A 24,143-nucleotide genomic window follows, 5' to 3' on the forward strand; every position below is an offset into this window, starting at 1 on the left:
GCTGAGAATGTGCAGGTGCATCATGGCGTGTCTATTCCGACAGGTACAATGCTGTCTGGATCATTTTCTTCATCTTGGGCCTGGGAACTCTCCTGCCATGGAACTTCTTCATGACTGCCACCATGGTAATCACTTGTATTACATTCTCTGTTCTCTGATTTGAAAATATATATGTTTTGCATCCTTGCCATCTTGGCCCAGGGCTGAACAGTCTGGGGAAAAGAATTAATTGGGATTTTTGAACCACTATTGTGACAGCAGTACAAGTTGTAATTACACCCCTCCAGTCAAATTAAAATGTTTTATTAACAGTAAATTAGTTCAATCAGTAATACTCATGATTAAGTTAACTTACTGCCATCTGGAAATATTGCACAAATAAACTGTGTGTAAAGGCCAAGAACAGAAATCAAGTAGCTACTGCTCTGTGCTGAAATAAAGCTTTGAAGACAAATAAGTAATGCCGTCTGCTGGAGGCTAAACAAAAACGTACTGAACTGAACCGGACCTCCATTCACAACTTTTTCTTTAGCATGTCGTCCGGCACTTTGTAGCTATCAAATAATCTCATTAAGTGAGTTAGAAAATATTTGGTTATTTATTAGTGTTTGTGTTGCTGTTAAATCAAGCAAAACGCACAGCCTACATTGAAATTTAGTTAAATTATCTGGTTAGTTAAACCTTGTGTGCCATGGAAGCTTTTGTGGTTGGGAACCTCTGGTTTGTGTGTGTTCAACCTTTTTAAAAATGGTCAAATCTCTGAAAAGATAACTTTATAGAAGTAGTTAAAAAAAAAAGCATTCTTAGCTTTTAATGTAAGTTAACATAAGATATTATTACAAGTAATTTTGGATCATTTCTAGTGAACCATTCATCATCACGTGGCATTTTCAAACTGTTTGGTAAATGAGTCAATAAATAAAACGGCAAAGAAGATGAAGATTTTGTCCTGACAGTGACTAAGAAAAGTGCCTTTTCTCATTAAGTCACAGCACCTGACTGACCCATTATTATTCCACTGCAGTACTTCACCAGTCGACTGAAGAACCCGCCCACAAATGGAGCTGCATTCAACCAGACAGCCAACAGCACAGAGCCAGAAGGTGACATGCGCAACGTACTAGAGTCCAAGTTCAACAATGTGATGACCCTGTGTGCCATGGTGCCCCTGCTCATCTTCACCTGCCTCAACTCCTTCATCCATCAGAGGTGAGACAAATGTTTTCCCACTCCACACAAAAGCTCCAGTCTGCTACAGCATTGACGTTTGCGCCGCCTTCACAAATATGCTGGAATGAAAGATTGACCACAAAAACAAGGAAGACCTGCAGCCATCTGCCCTTTCTGGATAAAGTGGACACCAGTGCTTTACAATGAACTATTTCACGTCAGACCACTCTGACTGACTTTGTGTACATCTCTACTATATAATAATGCAGACTTTTTGAAAAGCTGGTGGAATTCACCTTTAAACTAGAGCACTGTGTAAATCTCACATTAAAGATCTTTACACACCCAGTATGACTTATTTTTGCGATAAACGTAGACTGTGACAATATTCATTGTTTACATGACAAGCATGATGATAACTTGGCTTTGATGCAGCAACTACAACAACTTCTTGAATGTCTAAAGCAGGAGAGCCCAATACGTTGATCGCGATCGACCAGTCGATCACACTGCGTGTTAGTAGATCATGCCTCATTCAAATAGCCTATCAAATTTCAACACTTTCCTCCTTCTTGTGAATGTGCCTCTTTAGCGGTCTAGAAAGTTTTCATTCATCTGTAGCAGTTCATGTAATGCCACTGGCTTTTTTAGAAGATGAGTGTGAGACCAAAAACTCACCTCTTCCATGCAGTTTGGGAGGAGGACTGTTTTTATAGTGTCAAACTCCAAATGCATCAATTTGATTTCCCAAGTAGCCATCACACTACCAAAGAAGGCAGAAGGTTGGGAAGCATTTTCAAACAAATTCCCAGCTGGGTATGAACTCCAGACTACACAAAACTGGCTGATAATGAGTTTGGTGTCCACTGGAAAATGTAGATCTCAATTCCACAAAAGAATGGGCACCCCTGGTCTCAGGATCTCCAAAAGCAGCTTAAGCATGGCTTAAACTGGACTACATATATCCGCGTTATGTGGAAGCACTTAAGTTTCAGCTTCTTAATAAAGCAATGAAGCTCTTCACGCTATTCACTTTTCTAAAAAAAACAAAACAGTAGCCCCGTGTCACTTTTCATGTTCTGTGAGGAACAAAGGAGAACTTATTTGCCCTTGAAGAACATTCAGCGTATTTTTGTGCTTCATCTCCATTTGGGCCTTCATCTCCAAAATCAGCTCAAAATGAGTTACAGAGAAGTGAAGCTCTACGTTCTCCTTTTGCTCTTCCAAAGTGGAAAGGATCCTGCATGTCACTGTTAGCCCATTTCTTGAGAAGAAAAGGACATTTTGATTCTGTGGCACAAACAAATTGGAGACATTCCCAAAAAATTATGCATAGATTCGATGCAGAAAATTTGCCTGAATATTCTGCATTTTCATGCTATTTGCATCATGTTGCATGCATGTATAGAACCGTGAACACTCAAAGAACCATTTGCATGATGACAGGTTTAAAATTGGTGGAGAATGAGTTGTATATGGTTCCATATAAGATCAGAAAAGGTTCTGTTGTTACAAGCTTGACATTGCAACTGTAGAATAACACTTTCTGGTGCTATATAGAATATATTTGAAGATGGTTCTTCAAGGGTTCCTTAGTAAAGAAAATGGTTTTGTATAGAATCATGAATTCTCAAAGAACCCATTGCATGATTAAAGGGTTCTTTGCATTGTGAAAGGGTTCTACAGACTGATCGAGAATGTGCTGTAGGTGGTTCTATATTGAACCTTTTTGAAAATAGTTTTATGTAGCACCAAAAAGGGTTCTTATCTAATTAAAACCATGACATGGTAACAATAGCCGAACCCTTTCTGGTGTTGTATAGAACCCTTTTTGGAAAGGTTCTGTATATAACCATATACAGCACATTCTCAGTCAATCTTAAGAACCATTTCACCATGCATAGAATGGTTTAAGCATGCAAACGGTTCTGAGTGTTTATGGTTCTATATGGAATCACTCCCTTTACTAAAGAACTATTGAAGACCCATCTTTTTGTGAGAGTGTAGTATCTCATCTCCACCCTGTCTGTCCTCTCGGCCCCTTTGCGGGGTCAGTTAGAATGCCATAATGAGTTTGCATGAGTGGAGGATGTAGTAACAGTTTTAAATCCTTCATTGTCATTGATGTCCACAGAGTGCATATTTGTTTTAACTAAAGACAGACTTTGGGAGGGAACAGACATACACCCTCTTACTCCCCAAACACAGTATTTCAGGAATGTTGATGTTGTGCCTTCACTACTCTCTCTCTCCATCTCTCCCCTCTCCCTTCCTCTAATCTTAGGATCCCTCAGAAGCTGAGGATATCCGGCAGTCTCTCGGTCATCCTGGTGGTGTTCCTGATCACTGCTATATTGGTGAAGGTGGACATGGCACCTCTACCCTTTTTCACTTTCACTATGATCAAAATCGTCTGCATCAACTGTGAGTGCCTCTGCATATGTACACACGTACGGTTCTGTGTAAAAGTTATAGGAATCTAAGAAAATAGCTTAGAACAGTTTATCTGAGCAGCCAGTGTTGTAATATACAACAGAATAATGTCTGGTGTCTATGGAGCTGCTCAGAACAACACAGATTTGATTTCTCCTGGATGCCTCCAGTCATCGTGTGGGCATGTTAAATTTAATCAGCAGCCAACTTCAGAAAAGGTGCATTAAGGCAAAGGAATCCTACTTTTTGTAAAATAATTTAAAGTAGTAGATAATTATGATTCGTTCAATACATTTAATGTCTATAGTTCATCCATCCATCCATCCATCCATCCATCCATCAATTTTCTAAGCCACTTCTCCGTCAGGGTCGCGGGGGGTCTATAGTTCAGTGTGTGTTATTTTGTAGTTTTGCTGAATTCAGTATTTAAGTTTGGGTTTCTTGCATTTAATCAGCAACACCTAATTTGCTGATGTTGTGTGATAACTACAGTTATACAGCAGTTATTTCTGGCTACGTGAGCTGATTGGTTGAGAAGTGTTCTGTGTTGTTATTTCATCATAACATTTATGGGTTTTTCACAAACACTTACTCTGCTTAGACGCCGTTGCTTTGACCGCTGTGGGAGACGCTTAAGCCATTTGGATGTTTTTAATTCTTACTTTGCTGCAAACAGAAAAGGAACACTTAAGATCCAATTTGAACAACAGCCGATTTGGTCAGACTCTGAAGATGAGACAACACTAAATTCCCAAACTGTCGTCACCACTGGCGGCTTTTCAGTCGGCAGCTGTGGCAGAAGAACAGCTAAACAACCTGGAATCAGCCAGAAATTAACCCAATACCATTCGCCAAACTAAATGGGCTGCAAGATGCTTTACAGACTGAATGGAACAAAACATTAATACTGACCTGGAAAAAAACTGTCCAAACTCAACTTGATATTGTGTCAGGTTTATGGCTCAGTCTGATTTGGTCAGAATCTGAAGGTCAGACGACACGTTTGGTGAATGGTATTGGGTTCATTTCTGGCTGATTCCAGGTTGTTTAGCTGTTCTTCTGTCACAGCTGCCGACTGAAAAGCTGCTCAGTGGTGATGACAGTTTGGGAATTTAGTGTAAGGAGCTGGAGAACAAACTGCCGGCTGTGCAGCGAGTGGGTGGAGCTCGTTACTCTGACGTAGCAACAAGCTGTTTGTTAAGGAACTATAATTTGGAGGAAGAACTGAACATTAAAACATATTAAACGCCGTGTTCACGGCCCAGTTTATTAATTTCTTACTTTATTTAATTGCTGTATAAAAGCAATAGAACAGTTTGAGGTCATGTGTTATTGTGAATAACACACTCCCTCTCATGTTCTCTTGCTTAAATAATATTGGGCTTCATCAAAGAGAGATTTGGAAATGGCTAAACAAAAATGCTAACACAGTCTTCAAATTGCGTGTTTTGTTGATTTATCTTAGTGAAAATAAGTTTAACCTTTCTACAAAGCGAGCAAACTTACATATGTAATTTTGCTGCAGATTTTAATGCACAGTTTTATTTTTTTGATGACTTTACCATATTGGGGGTGGGGGACAAAACATCTGCTCTTTGTTCACTTAGATAAGCTGTTTCTTTGCTCACTGATGCTGGGCCTCAGCGTCTGACAGCTTGGGTCTTCTCACTGTTGAGTCTCTCCTCTGGGTCAGGTCACACTGTGTTGGTTCTGCCTCATTCTTTGAGTTAGAGGAGGATGGGGTCAACATCATAGACTTGCCTTCTTTGATGTTATTATTGCAAACTGGTTTGGAGAGTCCAGCTGTGGAAGAGACAACATAAAAGGGAACATTTGGTGGGAGATAACTTGGAAATTCTTGTGAGGGTTGTACATGTTTGTTGTTGTCTGCCTGTCATTTTGATCAGTGTTTGTCCTCTCTTTTCACCATTATTTCTCTACATGTATCTCATCTTGTCTTCAGCGTTCGGAGCGATCCTGCAGGGGAGTCTGTTTGGTCTGGCAGGCATGCTCCCGGCTTCCTATACCACTCCCATAATGAGCGGCCAAGGGCTTGCTGGAACGTTTGCAGCATTCTCCATGATCTGTGCTCTTGCCAGTATGTATTCAATGTTTTTCATTGCACACATAATCCCTACACAAATCATCTGCTACGCAGCGGTGGAAAATGCCTGTGATGATACTTTGTTACTTTATTAAAATTAAATTCATCTTGTCAGCAACTGATTATATCTTACGCACCAAATGTGATTTTTGCAAGCCAATACAAAAGTCTCAGTCTCAGCCAACTATCAGGTCTATGGCGTTTGAGTCCGAATCAAGTCTCGGGTCTCTTGTGTTCGAATCAGAGTATTTCTGACCCCGAATTCTGGGGTGCAAACCCGAGTCAAGCCCCTTTGGATCGAATAAGAGTCAAGTCTCTGATGTGCAGGTCCAAGTTGAGTCTCTTGGGTTCGAATCAGAGTCTCAAGTTTCTGGGATGCGAGCCCGAATCAAGCGTCTTTGGGTCAAATACGAGTCGAGTCTCTGGGGTTCGAAGTGGGGGTGGAGTCAGAGTTGAGCCTCTGGTGGGGGGTCAAGTCCGAGTCAAGCGTCATATTTTTGGGGTACCAGTCCAAGTCGAGCGTCATATCTATGGGGTACGAGTCCAAACTTGAGTCCAGTAGAGAATTTTAGTTAGTTTACAGTTGCATTTTTACCAAAAGTAAACTTACTAATCACCTGTCAGGTTTGACAGCGTCTCAAATAATGAGTGTTGCATGATGGAGAGAACTGAAGTGCTATGCAGTAAATGTGGTACTTGGTGTTAAACAGCAAAGCATCTAAAAACAGTTGGTGGGGCTTTAATTCATACATTTTTAAGAAATGTGATCAGTAACTTTCTAGAACTTCAGCAAGAGTAGCTGATAACTTGAGCTACAGTCAGCATATTTATTATCCAAACTACAAACTATCCAAACCTTTAACATGCAACCAGAGTCCAGTTCACTTACTGGAGTCCCAGTCTCTGATTTGATGAACAGGTGAGGTGGACCAGTCATGGTCATCTCTGCCATTGACATGGTGATTTCAACCAAGATTTCAGATCTACTGTGTCTCAGTACCTAGAACATGAAAAAGATCTCTGCGTTGTCACAGGTTGTGCACTCCAAAAGCAGCCCAGACTGGGTTACAGACATCCAAGCTGTGTGTGGAAAGAGCTCTTAACACTTCAGCTCCATAAGGCAGCGAAGCACTCTGTACTACTTTCACTTTTCAAAATGGAAAGAAGCCCACAGTGTCACCCTGTTCCGGTTTTGCGAGGAGTGAAGGATATATTTTTACTCTTTAAGACATTGTACCTGTTTTTGTTCATGCTGCTGTGAAATTCCAAAACAAACCAAGTTGCATTCCATATGAATATTTCTGATACAAAACTAGCACGTCTGTATATTTCACAATATAAGTGTGGTGGTCACTTATGTGATCTTCTGTTTGAAACAACCTTAATTCAGTTACATTTTCAAGCCATGAGCAAACTTTTATTTTATACATTTTCAATTAAAGTGCTCCAGAGTACCCTGTACCAATCTCTGTCACACTTTATTTGGATGATCCCACATAGATTAGATTTAAATTTACTTAATTTATTAACAAACTTTCTGGTGACAGTTGAGTATCAACATTTATGATTGGGGTTAGATCTAGCAGTAGGTTTAGGGTTGAAGTTAAGGTTGGAGGTAGGTTTAGGGTTAGATTAGGCCCAATCCCATTTCACCCCCTGCCCCTACCACTTGGCCCTTAGTCCTCTGTTGTGCGTGTTTTTTCTAGGGGGGAGGGTGAAGTTTGGGCTACATGACCCTCCAGACTGAGGTTTTTCAGAGACACTCCAAGCGTTATGAGAAAAACCGGCAAGACGGAGCAGAAGAGACCAAAGAAACCTACACACATGAGAATTTTCTCTGTTAAAAAATGATGACCATTGTTAAATCTTAGTTTAGTGTTGTTTCAGTGTATTTTGTTCCTTTTCTTCATAACAAACATGAAAACCGCTAATAGCATGCTAATGTCTCAGTATTGTCTTAGTTTGATGTGGTTTCAGCTCCATTTAAGGTGGAACGGCAACAGCAAAGTTGGAGCAAGAAGCTGGAGAATATCCGACTTCAGCTTCATATCACTGAAGAATTAGGGGTGTGTGATAATAAATAATTGCCCCTCTCTTTGAAGGCATATGATGCCCTAAATGTAACTAAAGCCCAGCAGTAAGGAGCTGAAATTTACCCTCCTCTGCTGTCACTGCAGACGGGCAGGGTCGCCTACAGAGTAGCACTAGCAGCTGTTAATGAAGTAAAGCTCTTTTAATTTGAGGGTCCCATTTCAGAGGAAAGATTTCAACCACTACCGTGTAACTCACTCCCAAGGTGTTCGAGTGACACTCGAAAACAAGGGGTAGGGGTGAAAAGAAGAAATGTGACTGGGCCTTAATATAATCTTTCACACTCCACTTCAAGTTCAGTTGCTTTTCAGTGATATTTAGTTGAATGTTAGTTTAAGACTGACTCATTAACTACAAAGCATCTACAGTGGACCATCCAAATAAAGTGTTACCCAAATATCGAAGTCTAGGATATTTTTCTTTTTTCTTTTGCATGTTTTTTTTTTTTTTTTTTTTTTAACATCACTATACAATTCAACTGACCACTAAGAGCATCTTTGTCTAAGGACTTCTACTGGCTGTTATCTCACTGCACCGAGTTTGTTAGACAGGAAGACAGATGGACTTGCTAGACTGTAGTACATGAGTAATCAGCTTGTACCCAACATTTTTTTTTTTTTTTTTTTTTTTAAATCCATGCGTGTCCTGACTTTGTTTTAAACAATTTTCTTTTTTTTTCTTTCTCTTTTTTTTTTTTTTTTTTTTTTTTTTTTTAATAAATGTAGATGCTTTTTTTTTTTTTTTTTTTACTTTCACTCAAGGATATTTTCCACCCCTGCCATTGTGGAAGGTTTATTTTATTTGGTTACTGATTAACTGTGCTGGTGTGTTCCATGTCATGACCTTTTGAGCTTCTCTTTTTTGTCTTCGCTTTTTTGTTTATTTATTAATTTGTTCATTGATTTATTTATTGATCAATTGATTCATTCATTCATTCCCTCTCAGCTGGCTCTGCGCTGCAGGACAGTGCCTTTGGCTACTTCATCACTGCCTGCGTTGTCATTCTCCTGGCCATCATGTCCTACTTCATCTTGCCCAAAATGGTACGACCCAAGCCCAGTTGTTGTGAGTCAGTTTGGAACCTGCTAGCATGTGAGGATTTAGGGGTCTTTAATATTTTGTTGGTTTGTTTAATGACGCGAGTGTGACAGATATATATAGATTAGCAAGCTTCTCAACTTAGTACAGCATTATGCTCAGACTTCCGTGAAGGGCAGTTCCACTCTTAAGTACTAACAGTTCTTAATTGCAGAAATTCTGTAACAATTCTTAATGTTTCACACTGATTTTCAGACTTCGGGACACATTTACTTCAAAACAATGGGATCTAACTGCTCACCATGTGGCAATGAGGGACAGGGATGCAGCCTCACTTCCTGCTCTAAAATGCAGGGGCATGGCTACAATAAGGCTCCACCCACATACTTAAACTCTACTCCACTAAACGTGGGATAGCATAGAGAAATTGTGTATGCTGAGAAAATCCACAATAACACCTTCAGCACCGCATCATGGAGGCTTGTGACGGCATAAAAATTTTAATAAAACGGTGTCCTGTGACTCACCCTGTATATTTATTTAAAAATAAACTCATGATAAATGTTTCAGTTTTAAAAGAAATTAAAGGTCTTGTGACAAAACGTTGAAAAAATACAAAAGCAATGTAAGTATTGTTTTCACAAATGTAAATTTAGGGGTTAGAGTTTGGGACAAACACCTTCCATTAGAAAATCCCCTATAAATGATGATTGGGTTTAATTTAGAGCACAACAACCCTGGTAAACATCTAAAGTTTGAATATGTCATTGTTTTTACTGCATGACTACAGTTAGTGATTTGGTAGAATGGATCATAAAATAAACTCAGCTTTGTTTTACAGCTGCTAAGTGTTTTTTAAGGTTTCTGTTCAGGTTTGTTTTCTCTCCTGCAGGAATTTTTCCAGTATTACTCAGACACCAGTAGCCCCAGACATGGTGGCGATGAGGAAAACAAGATGGACCTGTTGAGGAAAGGTAGAACATCTGTTTACCCACAGATGTGCCATTTATCCAAATTTGTCACAGTTTAATTCCAACAAACAGGAAGGAGTTGGCATACACGCTCTCGCTCCAGCTCCACCCCAATCAAGGAATGTGTGTAATGAACGTCTGGTCTAAACCCCAAACCATCTGGAGGCATGAGGCTACATTTTAATTTAGTTCTGCTGCCACTGCATTTCATTGTTTTTTATTTAGATGGAGCCAGAGCGTGTTTGAGCTCCTGTGTGCTAAATCTCTGTTGGTTTGGACCATATCTTCAGTTTTCCATGCAAAGGAATGCAATGTTGAATTGTGTCATACTGGAAATGGATAAAGATTACATTACACAGTTGGTGTTGTTGTTTCCCCCCACAGAAAGCCCTGGGGAGAAGAGGCCTGTGGTCAGTCTCACTGATGAGGACATCACACATTCTGTGTCTGTGTTTGCCATCTTTAAACAGGTACTGTTATGTTAATGAGTCCGGTAGTGTTCACATTAACACGCTGCAATGAATATTAAATCCAAGTTGACAAAGTCTGTAATTTAAATATTTAAAAACAGTGCAACCCCAATTCCAATGAAGTTGGGACGTTGTGTAAAATCTAAATAAAAACAGAATACGATGATTTGCAAATCCTTTTCAACCTATATTCAATTGAATACACTACAAAGACAAGATATTTAATGTTCAAACTGATAAACTTTGTTTTTTGCAAATATTCACTCATTTTGAATTATAATTCATTATAAATTATATAATTAATTAATTGATTAATTATAGATAATCAACACTTTTGAAATATTTCTGTGCACTTTATCAAAAAGGAAAACTTTTATCATACTAAATGCTGGCTAGTTACCAATAACGAGCAGTTGCTGTCTTTTATTGTAATTTACGATAAACAATTGAGAGATGAATAAACTGGGTTTTTATTCAACTTGAGGACCGTTTTAAAGTGAATACATGAGGATGCAAGAGTGCAGCTTTCAAATCACAATATTTTTTCAATTCTAGCCTAAAGCCACTGCTTGGTTTTAAGTGGGGAAATTAAACCTAGTAACACAGAGCTTGTGAACTGCCTGTAGATGAGTTGGACCAATCAGTGGCAACCAAACCTCCATGTGTTGTGACATTACAACCACAAATTACTGACAGTCTGACATACTGCATTCAAAGTTGAGCCTCAAGCCAGAAAAGGTGGATATTCTGGTCTTCTTGGTGAAAAAAGGCCTGAACAATTTACAGAAAATAATCGCAATTGATATCACAGGCGCAAAAAGTGAGGAAAAATTGTAATTCAGTATTTTCCTAAAGATCGTTCAGCCCTACTTGCTCCTGTAGCCCTTCTTAAAGAGGCACAACACCGGCTTTTCTGGAGTCATCCCCGTGAGCACGGCACCTAACCCCCAACTGATCCCCAGGCTCTGTGGATAGGGCTGCCCACTGCCCTGGGCGTTCACTAATGTGTATGTGGTGTTTCACTGCACAGATGGGTTAAATGTGGAGGTGAATTTCCCTGTTGTGGGATGAATAAAGGGTAACTTAACAAAATGTAGTTTACATCACAGGACATTTTGATAAATGACAGCACTGAGGTTGACACACAATATTATTATAATTATAACATCATGTTGCTTTTGTTAAGCGTAGCCTTAAGTTATAGACCACAAGCGTAACACAAAAAAAGTGTGAAAGTTGCAAGCTACCAATGTTGATTGTTGTTAAAACTAGGCATGTCATCGCTGTTGGGACGAAACCTCATGTCTACAAAAAAGAACCAGCCCCAGTCAGGCCATACATGTTGGTTAACTTGGGCTAATATGGTTTAAACATTACTGCCATGTGTGTTTTTTTCCCCATTCAGTGAAGCCTTAAGCCTTGTTTATATAAAACTCAAACAAGCAACAAAGCCTACCAGACCCTCTGGCAACTCAATTATCTGTTTTAGTGTGATAATTTGAGGCGACAGTGTCTGGTAGTTTTAATACATTTCCTACTGCTGTGGATTAGCTAGCATAAGTGCTCCAAGTGCTCAATAGCTAGCTCTCCACAGCTGTAAGAAACCTTGTAAGACTGATATCACTGTGTTGGGCATGTGCTCTGATAGAAAGCAGCTGTTAAAACTCTAAACCTTCATAATACAAACTGAAACCTGGTCACTTCCCTGATCTTTGACCCAAGAGGTGACAGAAAAAGCTTTAAATTTTTATAGTAATGGTTAAAAACAAGTTCAAACAGTGGTAGTGACTTTTATTTTATTTTATTTTGATGAACTATCCTAATTTAATTTCAAATTTAATAATTTTATAATTTTAATTTAGTAATTTTCTCTTTTAAATGTGGTGTTTTAATCATGTTTTAAATGTTTTTAATTTTGTTTTTAATTGTTTTTCTATTTGTGCTTACTTTTTTTTCTTCTGATTCAATTTTCTCATTTGTAAAGCACTTTGAACAATAGCAGTGTTTGAAAGGTGCTACGTAAATAAACTTGCCTTGCCTTGTTACAATGCTGGCATATTAGACACAATCTACCAGTTTAGCATTTTATGCCACATTATGAAAATAATTGTTTATCAGTGTTGTGGTGTTTTTTGTGTTTTTTTTCACATCACTCTGAGATAAAAGGTAATAAACTTTTATTCATACTGCTTAAAAACCGTTAAGAAAAAGTAAAATATGTCCTTTTACTCTGGGGTAAAGAATGTAATGTGTCTCATTTAAGGTGCAGTTGGGCCCTAAGAACAGTTCGGTAACTTCACCATACATTTACAGCGCTTGTGCCTTGGTGTCCCAGCACAGTACCCTTTTTTTCTGACAGCATGCCTTTTAGTTTTACATTTTGTGACAAAGTGTGAAAACATACAACAAATTATGCAGTATATTATACATCTAAGTAACAAATCTACTAAATTATCTGCTGTCCTGTTTTTTTTCTTAGGCTTATCCTATCCTATATTGGGATATCGGAATATTCTGATATAAAAAATTGCACATTCACTACTTGTGGTACCATTCACTAAAATAGGGAAAACTTGGTGTGCCGTGCGCCATGTCCACTGGGCCCTGCTGGCAGCAGCCTGCGGGGCCCAAACTCCAAGCAGGGACGAAGCCTGACGAGGACAGCAGGGAGAGGAACACCACAAGTGAGAGGGTGGACGGTGCATGAGTCCAGAGCCCCATCTCCTGGGCCCCGCTGAGCTCTCTATCCCTCTCGTGGCCATCATCGTCCTCGTCCCCTCTCATGCAGCTGACGTCTTCCTCCCTCGGCAAGCTCAGGCTTTGCACTCCGTCCCTTACCCACTCGCGGCTGTCTCCCACCATCCATTCCGGGGTTTGTCACCACTTGGTGTTCGGGCCCTGCCTTCTGGCAGCCTCAGCTGCCATCAGGGCCCGGGGGCGGGCGCACGTCACACTTGGCTTTTTGGGTACTTTAATGCGTGTTGCTGTTAATCAGAATTCTGTCCTCTCTCCGCTGTAGATCTGGGTGATGGCTCTTTCCGTGTGCTTCGTCTTCACCATCACTATCGGCACCTTCCCTGCTGTGACTGTGGAGGTCAGATCCACTGTGGCAGATGGAGGAGCTTGGGGTAAGAGTATTCATAAGCCTCGAGTATTTGTTTCTGTTGGTCATTTAATTATTTACTGTTCAGATTCCTTTATGTCCCAGACGAACTCTGTATCACTTGTGGAGTCCTGAATTTTCAGTTGGCTGCTGTATCATTGTTTTAAACAAAACATTTTCTTTAATGGCAAATGCACATTATCATTTGAGAGATAACTGCCACTTTTTAATATGAACATGAAATTAAACTGTTCACAACATAATACAAGCAGAAATAACAATAACTGTAAATAATCAGTCCAAAATAAGGAATGAAATGACTGCTGCATCAATATTTTAGATGCTTACTTGGTGAGAGAGATTAAAATGGCAAACAGTGTTGTCAAATTCACTTGTCTTAATTTCTAGTTTTGGCTGTTGCAGGACATTCAGATGAAGAAGCTAAGCTTCCTTAGTCTCTCATTTATCTGCCTCAGAGTAAGCTATGTAATTGCTGTAGTTTATTACAAGTTATGGACGGTTGGAAATATATATAAACTTAGTATAAAACATTGAAAACTCACTGAGTCATGAATCTTGATTGAGAGTTGCTTCATCAAAGTTATTTCACTCACCATGGAAATGAACTTGGAGTACTAAGTCGGTAGTGAAATATAAACTTCAACTGAACTAACTTTTAAAAGTTTACTGTCCTGAAGTTCTGTATCATTTCTGATAACTGGATAAGAAATAAAATCACATTTTTCTCAGTGTATTTTATGGATATCCAGTGTAAGAAGAAATGTAAAAATGTGTAAAACTCTTGTTACAAATTGAAAACTGTTGAAATTTGGTTAGCTTTTGTTTTTGTTAATAAACATTACAAAGTTAGAACAGTATGTGAAATGCTACTAAAAACAGAAAGCAGTAAATATTCAATTCCATTTGACCTGTATTAAATTGAAAACGGTACAAAAACACAATATTTGATGTTTTACCTTTTATGAAATTGTTTTTTGTAAACACACACTTCAAATTTGATGCCTGTAACATATTCAAAAAAAGTTGGGACGAGCAGGTTTTCCACTGTGTTACACCACTTTTCCTTTTTGCAGCTCTTCAAAAATCATTTGGGGACTGAAAATAGAAACTGATCCAGTTTTAAAAATGTAATATTTTTTGTCGTTCCATACAAGTCTTTTAGCTGTGCTGATATGCAGCCATGCTGATGTTACACGTGCAGAATGTTTCTTGCTGTTGTCTTGTTGCAATAAAAATGGACGTCCCTGAAAAAGACGGTGTCTAGAAGGCAGCATGTTCTGCTCAAAATGTGTTCAGTGCTAATGGTACCTTTTTAGAGAGGTGCAGGTTACCCCCCCAGACACACACACACACACACACCCATCCTCGCTCATAAAAGACTAGGATGCTTTTTATATCCAAGCATGATTGCATCACCTGAGCTAACTTTTTTGGACTTTGCTTCAGACATCAGCAAAAATGTTGATGAGCAAAAACATTAAATATTTTGTCCTTGTGCTGTTTTTGTTAAAATACAGGCCAAAGTGGATGTACAAATCAGTTTTCTGTTCTCATTTGCATCTTTGTAATAAGTTTATTTTGGTTTATCCAGGTGTTTACACCCATAAAAATAAGAGTGTTGTTGTTGTTGTTGTTGTTAGTAGTATTAGTAGTATTAGTAGTATTAGTATTATTACTAATAATAGATAACACAAAAATAAAAGGAAAAATTATAGGTATAAAATGGACGGACATAATAATTGATACAAAAACAAGTACTGACCGAAAAGCTGTAGTCTGAAGCTATAGCTTACTTTGACTACCCTTTATAAATCATATACAATCCTGCATTTAGACATAACAGAGTAAGATCAAAACAGAAAGATCAATGAACATTTCAGAACATTAACATCTCACATAATGTTCCGGTGTTTTTTGGAAGTAACTTTTTGTAAAATGAGCAAATATATTTAAAATTAGATTGTATTATAAAATGTAAATATTCTAAACATGTATATATTATTGTGGCATTGAGAATGGCCATTGAGTATTAGATACTTGAGTGTCTGGATACTCATCAAGCATTTGAAGTCAGTAAATTGCTGTTTGGTACCACCCCCAGAACACACAGTTCTCACACGATACAGTGTTCATATTCTTTGTCACAGTCTGACTTAATGACTTTTATTCTCACAGAAACATATTTCATCCCTGTGTCCTGTTTCTTGCTCTTCAATGTGATGGACTGGGCTGGACGAAGCTTGACTGCAGTGTGCATGTGGGTAAGTGGAGTCTCGTTTATCAGCAAGCTTGTATCCCAGCTTGTTCCCTGTCGGAATCACAATGTCTCTCATACGTCCTGCATATGCAGATTCTTTGCTTGGTCTGGAATCAAACAAAACATCTGGATTGTGTATTTGAAAAACTTTCCAGGGACGTTTCATGGAATATGAATCAAATAACACTCCTGTCACAGGCTAGAAACAAACTTGGAGTGATCCCAGTGAATTAGACCAGAAAGTACTCTCTAACATTTATGCATTGTGTTGGGAGGCACAAGTCTTCTCAGCACACCTGTTAGCAATTTGTGCATTGGCCATTACATAATGCTGGGTCCATTACATAATGCTGGGTATTGCTAAATCAGTGATGAAGCCATCACATAGGCCAGGTTTTTAGGCTTCTAATGTATGTTCAGAGTTTTGCATGCTCAGTGCTTACCTCTGCTTTTCTAACATAATTTTTGAACAATTGTGAACAATTGTGTTTTACCCTTCCCAGTCAGAGAATGTTCATAGTGTGCTGAAAATGCCTTTGTTAGAGGGTTTGTGCATTTCTTCATAACCTCAATAAACCTAAATTTTAATCAGCTCTTTATCCAAGTCATGACATTAGATCAAGGTTCTTAATTTAGCATTTTTTAAATCTTATACAACATGTTATCTCAAGTTGGGAAATCTTAACCTGCTCAATCAAAGTCAACAATCAACTGTCATGTCTGTGACCTAGCAACCGACTATACGTACATAGATGAAATGTAAACAAGTAATCAAAATAATGTTAAAAATGTAAAATAGTTAGACCGCTACAGTTACTGATGTAAAAAAGGTCACAGCATAACTAAAGTGTAACAAACTGGAAGTTAAAATATTGAGCGCACCCCCTGTTGTTTATCAGAGCTCCTCAGTTTCAGTTTCCATTTCCCAAACGATTTAGCCGAGCACGCTAACGTTACTTCTCCTAATAAACAGACACATGTTCAGCTCCGTCTCCTCATTATTTACCACCATCACTGTAATATTTACATTAACGTTATCACAGGGATGGTGGAGTTAGAGTCTGCAGCATCTGAGATTTTTAAAATGCAGAGTTAGAAAAGAAAAACCTCTCACAGTGAAAGCTGTGTTTTACAGTAGAAATAAATGTAGCTCATTTTTAGACCATAGAAATGGACCTTAAACAGATGTTGAGACCCTGTTGGGGTTCATCCTAAAGTTAGGACAGGATTTAGGAGGTTTCGTGTAGTCAGGATGTTTAAGATTATGAAGTTAGGAACTATTATTCTGTAATAGCTACATAGCTGCTGTCCTAAATCCAGTCCTATCTAAAGTCATCATGGAGTCTAAACATCAGATTTCAGAGTTGCCTTTGTAAAACGACCAAGGACCGCATTTGTTTTTTTTTGTTTTTTTAACATTTTGTTTTTCGTAACCGAGGCAATGACCCTTTGTCCTCAGCTGCCCTGAGTTATGCCTTTTCATATTTCATTCTAATCATTTCTGCTGTTCAGTCTAAACTCACTAAGTGATTCATTCATTCCTCACTTAAGGTACTTTACTCGTAAACAAGTGATCTGAATTTGTTTTTACTTTCCTAACATGCTTTTAGAGATTTATGTTAAATCACTAAGACAATCCTCTGCCAGTCTGCAGCTATCTGGAGAAGGTTTATCACGGTCTGACTTTTGGTAGGACGTCACTGCTTTTCAAGGCAGAATAAATTTTTAACTTGCTCTGGTGGCAGCAGTTAATAGCTTCGTATTTATTGGTTGAGTCTCGTGTGTAATGTGGCCTGACCTCAGGCTCGGTGTGAGAGCGGTTCCTCCACAACCGTCTCTCTCACAGAAGAGTCCAGTCTAATTGAAGGAATTAAGAGGACAGGGAGAACCTACGAGAGCTATTTTGGACATCACGAAGAAGCAATTAAAGTACTGAATGACTGGAATGCACAGACAGTGGCTTGGGTGAAGCTAGCTGAGTTGTTAGAGTTGAGAAGGTCACTGATAATCCTTTAGCTTAACAGAGTTTGACACTAGCAGTGAAAGGTCTTGGATTCAGTCTTTACTGATTAAAAATACTGATACTAAGAGAGATTGGTAGGTTGTATCACTCAACATGGCCAAGAATATGCAATTCTGACCAATTGTGACCAGTTTTCCCATGTCTATACCACATCTGTGAGCATCTTTAAACACATTCATAACATGTTATAATGCAAATGAACACACACATATGTGTTATGCATTATGAATTATTAATAAAATAACATAATTTATCATAATACGTTATGTTGGTGCCAAATAAATCAGTCCCAGAGCATCAATATGTCATATTGATTAGATAGATGTGTTAAACCCCATTATAAGCGTTTGTAAGATGTATTTGTCAACTACTAAGTGAGACTTGTTTGTTTTATGCCTTGGTATTTTCACCATTTTTTTTTTTTGGGGTCAGAAAAAAAATCAATAATTTTTATTTTTCATTTGGAACCTTAATATTTAATAATACCTTTTTGTTTTTCGATTATCATCACTACAGTAATGCTAATTTCTGCTAGCATTTTATTGGATATGCAGTGTTAACACCAAGCTAAAAGTGCTGTACATTGATTTTTCCCATGTTGGGTTAAATATCTAAACCTACTATCAATGGTTTAAGCCGCTACTTTAAACTGACATTTGTAGCTTGTAAGACATGCTTTACTTAGTATTTTGCAGTGTTTCATTGAATCCCTCTGTAAATGAGTCAGCTTGAAGACTCACTTGTAATATTGTCTCTAATATAAAATATGCCTGATTTTTACTTAGAGCTGTCAAATAAATTTTATAAGCTCCTTATAATGGGATTATAATACACTGATCAGACATAACATTCTGATTTTATCAGCTCCACTTACTCCACTCACACAGACTGTAGTCCATCTGTTTCCCTGATGCTTTGTTAGCAGACTATTCTCAGTCCAGCAGTGTTTAAAAACTCCAGCAGCACTGTTGTCTGATCCACTCGTACCAGCTCAACACACATGAACACACCACCACATCGCATAAACGTGTAATAGATTTTTATAAATATTGATTGCCATGAATGCATATGATGCCTTATGAATGCATTATAATGTGCTGTAAGTTTTCAGATTCTTATAGACATGATATTCATAGAAAGTGGTACCATAATATTTTGCAATCTTGCTTAAAATGCTCAACACAAGATCGTTAGTCTCGACTGGTATAGAATAATTTAATATCTTACTGAAGTTTGGGCTTAGCGGTCATCTTGTCTGTGCTGTAAGGGAGTTAATGCTGCTGCATATATATAAATAATTCAGCTCTTGTTTGTTTGGTCTCTCCACAGCCTGGCAAAGACAGTGTCTGGCTGCCCGTGCTGGTTATAGCACGTTTAGTCTTCGTCCCTCTCTTCGTTCTGTGTAATGTGCAGCCCAGGCATTACCTGCCCGTCGTGTTCGCCCATGACGCCTGGTACATTATTTTCATGATCATCTTCTCGTTCAGCAATGGCTACCTGGCCAGCCTCTGCATGTGCTTTGGTCCCAAGTGAGTATGCAGTAGTCACATCATCTCATATACAAGACTTGAACGTAGGACTGGGAATTTCTACTGTTAGATTCCACCAACTGTGTCTAATGTCTAAAATAATCCAGTAGTTTCCAGTAGGGATGGACAATGGACTTAAAATGTGACATAAGGTTCTTATAGCTTATAATGCCTTATGCCAAGCTCTCTACAAGGTACTAATTCTAAAATAGCAACACATCAACACACCATCCTTGTTTACATTTTGGTACATGTGTTGGTGGAGTAGTAGTGCTTGGCGTCTTCATCTAAAAGAGTAAAGAATTTGCTAAATTGTGGTCTGCTTTAATTACAAGTCTTAGCAAACACCGAAGATCCCCAGTGGGGTTAATACTGCTTATAGCAGCTCTACCTGCTTTAGAAAGCTTGAAAGCATGAAGTTTCATCCAAAGTAGCATAAATTACATACTTGGTTTCTCTTGGTTTCTGCTTTGGAACCGGCAGTAAACTTACAGAATAAGACTCTAATAAGAAGACTCAGAATAAAACTCAAAACTTTAAAAATGAAATAATTTTACCTGAAAACATGAAAATACATCATCTAAAACATGATGCATATTTAAATCCTTCATTTCATTAGGCATTTGGTTTCAGCGTCGCCACGAGACGCAGCAAAACCCTTGCTTATTTTCCGGTACCGGTACATGCGCAGGCTGAGAAATCCGAAAGAAGTCAGAGAAAGAGTTCACATGTGCTGCGAAATCTGATTACTGAGCACAAATCCATCTCGCTTTATCAGATTTCTAAACCTTAGTGATCTAAAAAATCAGTGTGCTGTTCGACCATTCGAATAATTGGATAACTGCAGAAATCAGATTATTGAGTGCATGTAAAAAATGTTTCATATGTTATGTTTGAATTCATTGTAAAGTGTGCTGTGAATTGATAGTTATCCACTTGGATGTACAGCCAACCATTATGTTTACAGACATTCTGATTTTGTCTGTAGGAATCAGCTAAACCTATTGGCGTGCCTGCTGTCTCTGTCTTTGTTTTGCACGTTCTTGTCGAGGGGTAGGGTGTCATGATTTTTGTTTGGGGGGGGTGACGTGTTACGGCTGCATGACCCTCCAGACCTTTTCAGAAACTCCAAACAGAGAGCTATAAGAAGAGAAAGTGTCACATTGGCTGCGAAAGAGGCCAAAGAAACCCACAAATGTGAGAATTTTCTCTGTTAAGGAATTATGATGACCACAGTATTGTCTTAGTTTGATGTGGTTTCAGCTCCATTTAAGGTGGAACGGCAACAGCAAAGTTGGAGCAAGAAGCTGGAGAATGTCCGAATTCAGCTTCATATCACTGAAGAATTAGGGGTGTGTGATAATAAATAATTGCCCCTCTCTTTGAAGGCATATGATGTCCTAAATGTAACTAAAGCCCAGCAGTAAGGAGCTGAACTTTACCCTCCTCTGCCGTCACTGCAGACGGGCAGGGTCGCCTACAGAGCAGCGCTAGTAGCTGTTAATGAAGTGATGCTCTTTTTATTCAAGTGTCCCTTTTTCTTGAAGAAGAATTCATCTACTACCCCTTCTAACTCAGTTTCAAGGGGCAAGGTGACGCTCGAAAAAAAGGGTAAAAATACAAAATGGGATTGGGCCTTTGCTTCTCAGCTCCCTGGTGGCCATGTGACTCTCGACAGCTAAACGAGGGACTCAGCTTAAGCGCTAATAAAAGACAAAGCTTCTGAATACTAAATAAAGAAATGAATGCCAACATAATTGACAAATACCCAAGTATTCAAATAATTCAGGCCAGCCTAGAAATGGACGTGCTGTTAGGTTACTCAGAGGTTTCTGTACACACGTGGGAGTCTTGTAAATTCTGTAACCACTTCCTGTTGGCTTATATTGAGCTATTTTTTTCTGTGTCCCACAGGAAAGTGGCCCAGCATGAAGCGGAGACCGCAGGGGCCATCATGGCCTTCTTCCTCTCCCTGGGCCTGGCACTGGGCGCCGCGCTGTCCTTCGGCTTCCGGGCCATGATTTAGAATCTCTGGTTTGCTGCTACTCCTCATAGCGCCCCCTATGGGGGAGTAGAAACTATTGCCAACTGTGCCGTTTGAAAACAAGAGATGAATTCAGAATTGGACTGAGCCCAAGAGAACATCCGCTTCATCTAAAAAGATGTTGCTTATTTGCAAAGGCTACTGAATTAACATGTCTAAGCCATTGTTCTTATGTGTTCACACACACCAGATCTGTAGGAAACTGGAACAGACGCTTGGTGGGGGGAGAAAACATCGTTCCTCAGATATCCACTCAAGAGCCATTACACAAGCCAAAAGCAATTTTTTTTTATAATTTTTTTTTGCTGAGTGTCTAGAAGACTAGGCTAGAAGAAGATTAATAGAAGAAATTCAGATTCAGTTTTTTAAGACGTTCTTGATTTTATTATAGTTTGTTTACTATCCTTGTTTTTTAAGTAATAGTATTTAGTTATAGACTGTTCATTAATGTTGGCCTAGCTTGCCTAGTTTATTCTCGTGTACATGTGTATTGTAATGGTCAGTTCAGTTCATTGTGCATTTTAATGGATTTTTTTCTGTTTAATGTTTTAAATGTTTTTTTTTTTTTTTTAAGTATGGTCAGGTATTAATTGTGGAATGTGATATTCCCATTGGTTAATGAAGAATACAAGACATGATGACCTTATCTCTGGTTCTCCTAAAGGTTTATTGTAACGGTGTGGTTCTGCGATCCTGTTTCTATCGCATTAAGGCTTATTCAGTGCTTGATACCAGTGAGAAAGAGAGACTTGGTGCAATAAGGAGGCAGCGAACAGGCTGAGAACTATAAGTTTGTTGACCAACTTTGAACAGCAGAGCTTTTTACACCCTGCCAGAACAAGCTGCCAACTTTCTCTTCAGACGCAGCTGTTGAATTACGGCAGAGGGCCGTGCTGTGAATAGACTTTCGTAGAACAGGTGAACTAAAGTGAAAGTTGTGAGCATATGTGATGAGACATCGGGCTAGTTTTGTTTTTCTCCTTTACCTCAGTGAACACGTTTAGATATGCTTGTTTGTAGAAATATTAATGTGTCCCAAATTGGAATGAAACTGAAATAAGCCTTATATCATTTAAGGATGATGTATAGATATAAAACCCGGCTCAGCTTTATTCCAGTTTGGGGCATATCTACATATTCACATTTCTGCAAACAGGTATATCTAAATGAACGTAGTAAAGCAGGAAAAAAAACTAGTCTGATGTCTTGTAACCCTTATCTGTTCCAAACCTCTCTTTCACCAGTGTTTTCCAGTCATGGTCCTGGAGATGCACACGTTTTAATGTTTTCCCGGATATTAATAGTATTCAAGTGACATCACAGTCATGTTGCCACCATTGTGGTAGCAACATCAAGTTTATTCAGCAGCACTGTGGCAGTTTATAATGAGGTTAAGCCATAACTGATCCATATTTGAGTGTACTGCCTTGATTTTATTTGATTTGTTGCTGTAGTGATTAACAAATGAAAGCTGAAATCTAAATGGCTGAGATTTTGGTCAGGAGTTGCTGGAGTTTTAAACACCTCAGTGTCGCTGCTGGACTGCGAATAGTCCACCAACCAAAAATATCCAGCCAACAGCGTCCTGTGGGTAGCGTCCTATGACCAAAGATGAAGCACTAGAGGACGACAAACACAAACTGTGCATGAGCAGATGAGCTACCATCTCTGACTTTACATCTATAAGGTGGACTGACAAAGTAGGAGTGTCTAATAGAGTGGACAGTGTTTAAAAACTCCAGCAGCACTGCTGTGCCTGATCCACTCGTACCAGCACAACACACACTAACACACCACCACCACCACAATGTCAGTGTTATTGCAGTGCTGAGAATGATCCACCACCCAAATAGTACCTGCTCTGCAAGGGTCCATGGGGGTCCTGACCACTGAAGAACAGGGTAAAAGGGGGCTAACAAAGTATCAGAGAAACAGATGGACTACAGTCTGTAACTGTAGAACTACAAAGTGCAGCTATAGAGTAAGTGGAGCTGATAAAATGGACACTGAGTGTAGAAACAAGCATAATGTTATGCTTGATCGGTGTGCATGTTCAACAGAGAAGTGTATAGAAGTCTCAACAGCTCAATCTACTCTCAGCTGTGTGAGGGTCATTCAATCAGTCTTTCCCTTTATTCCAGCTTATAGTCTTTCACTCACTTAGTCTCTCAAAGAATCTGCAGCCACACCTCCAAAGTTCAGTTTGAGAAGTTGGTTGATCATTTTCTGCTTCATTTGTTGAATGAATGTATAAAAATAACTTAATGGTGGTTTTGACTGTAAAATGGTCTCTGGATACAAAGCCAGCTATTTCTGAATCAGTGAGCTGAGAATAGCTCTGAACAAAGTTTGCATTGTCAGTTCTGTCTTCATGATCAAGCCCAGCCCAGGAATGGCAAGAATGCTAACGCTCATATCAGGACTCTGTTCGGAGAGCGTGCAGGTTCCTGCTGGAAGTTGCGGGGGACGACATGACAGACTGCTCCGGCATTGGATCCGTTTGATGCCCCCTGGGCCCCAATAGCTTCTAAATCGGGAGGCGAGGAAAGATGGCTTTGAAGTGAAAGACAGGAGCTGAGCAAACATAAACGGATGAACTAATTTTGACTAATAAAAGTAGCTTTCATCCTTTCAGTGGGAGAAGAATGGGAGTTCATGAGAGGTCATATCACCTGTAATTATAATAGGACCAAGTATAGATTACTTACCCAGAATCTTCTTGAAGATTGGAACAGAGAACGTGGCTTAAAATGTCCACAAAAAACAGTTTATCCTTATGAAGTAGGTCTGAATGATTTGGGGAAAATATCTACATGCCATTTTTCTGCTACTGTGGTTTAATTTGCGATTAATTTCTGTAAATTAAGGGTCAGGCAGAAATCTACGTTT

The 24,143-nt window shown here is 39.0% G+C and overlaps 1 protein-coding gene across 2 annotated transcripts in view; it reads left to right on the plus strand.

Annotated features, from left to right (window-relative positions):
• slc29a1a (solute carrier family 29 member 1a) overlaps positions 1-21,900 on the plus strand; it is a 45,758-nt gene extending 23,858 nt beyond the window's left edge. For both annotated transcript variants that reach the window (XM_017702661.2, XM_017702662.1), the window contains exons 3-13: positions 44-125; positions 1,025-1,209; positions 3,455-3,594; positions 5,567-5,701; positions 8,744-8,841; positions 9,729-9,810; positions 10,192-10,277; positions 13,297-13,405; positions 15,577-15,662; positions 19,011-19,210; positions 21,125-21,900. In XM_017702661.2, coding sequence (XP_017558150.1) covers positions 44-125; positions 1,025-1,209; positions 3,455-3,594; positions 5,567-5,701; positions 8,744-8,841; positions 9,729-9,810; positions 10,192-10,277; positions 13,297-13,405; positions 15,577-15,662; positions 19,011-19,210; positions 21,125-21,236 — 1,315 coding nt within the window. In that variant the 3' untranslated portion in view covers positions 21,237-21,900. The remainder of the gene's footprint in view (positions 1-43; positions 126-1,024; positions 1,210-3,454; positions 3,595-5,566; positions 5,702-8,743; positions 8,842-9,728; positions 9,811-10,191; positions 10,278-13,296; positions 13,406-15,576; positions 15,663-19,010; positions 19,211-21,124) is intronic.
• Positions 21,901-24,143: the final 2,243 nt, after the last annotated feature.

The sequence above is a fragment of the Pygocentrus nattereri genome, chromosome 5 (assembly GCF_015220715.1).
Source record: "Pygocentrus nattereri isolate fPygNat1 chromosome 5, fPygNat1.pri, whole genome shotgun sequence".
Lineage (NCBI taxonomy): Eukaryota > Metazoa > Chordata > Actinopteri > Characiformes > Serrasalmidae > Pygocentrus > Pygocentrus nattereri.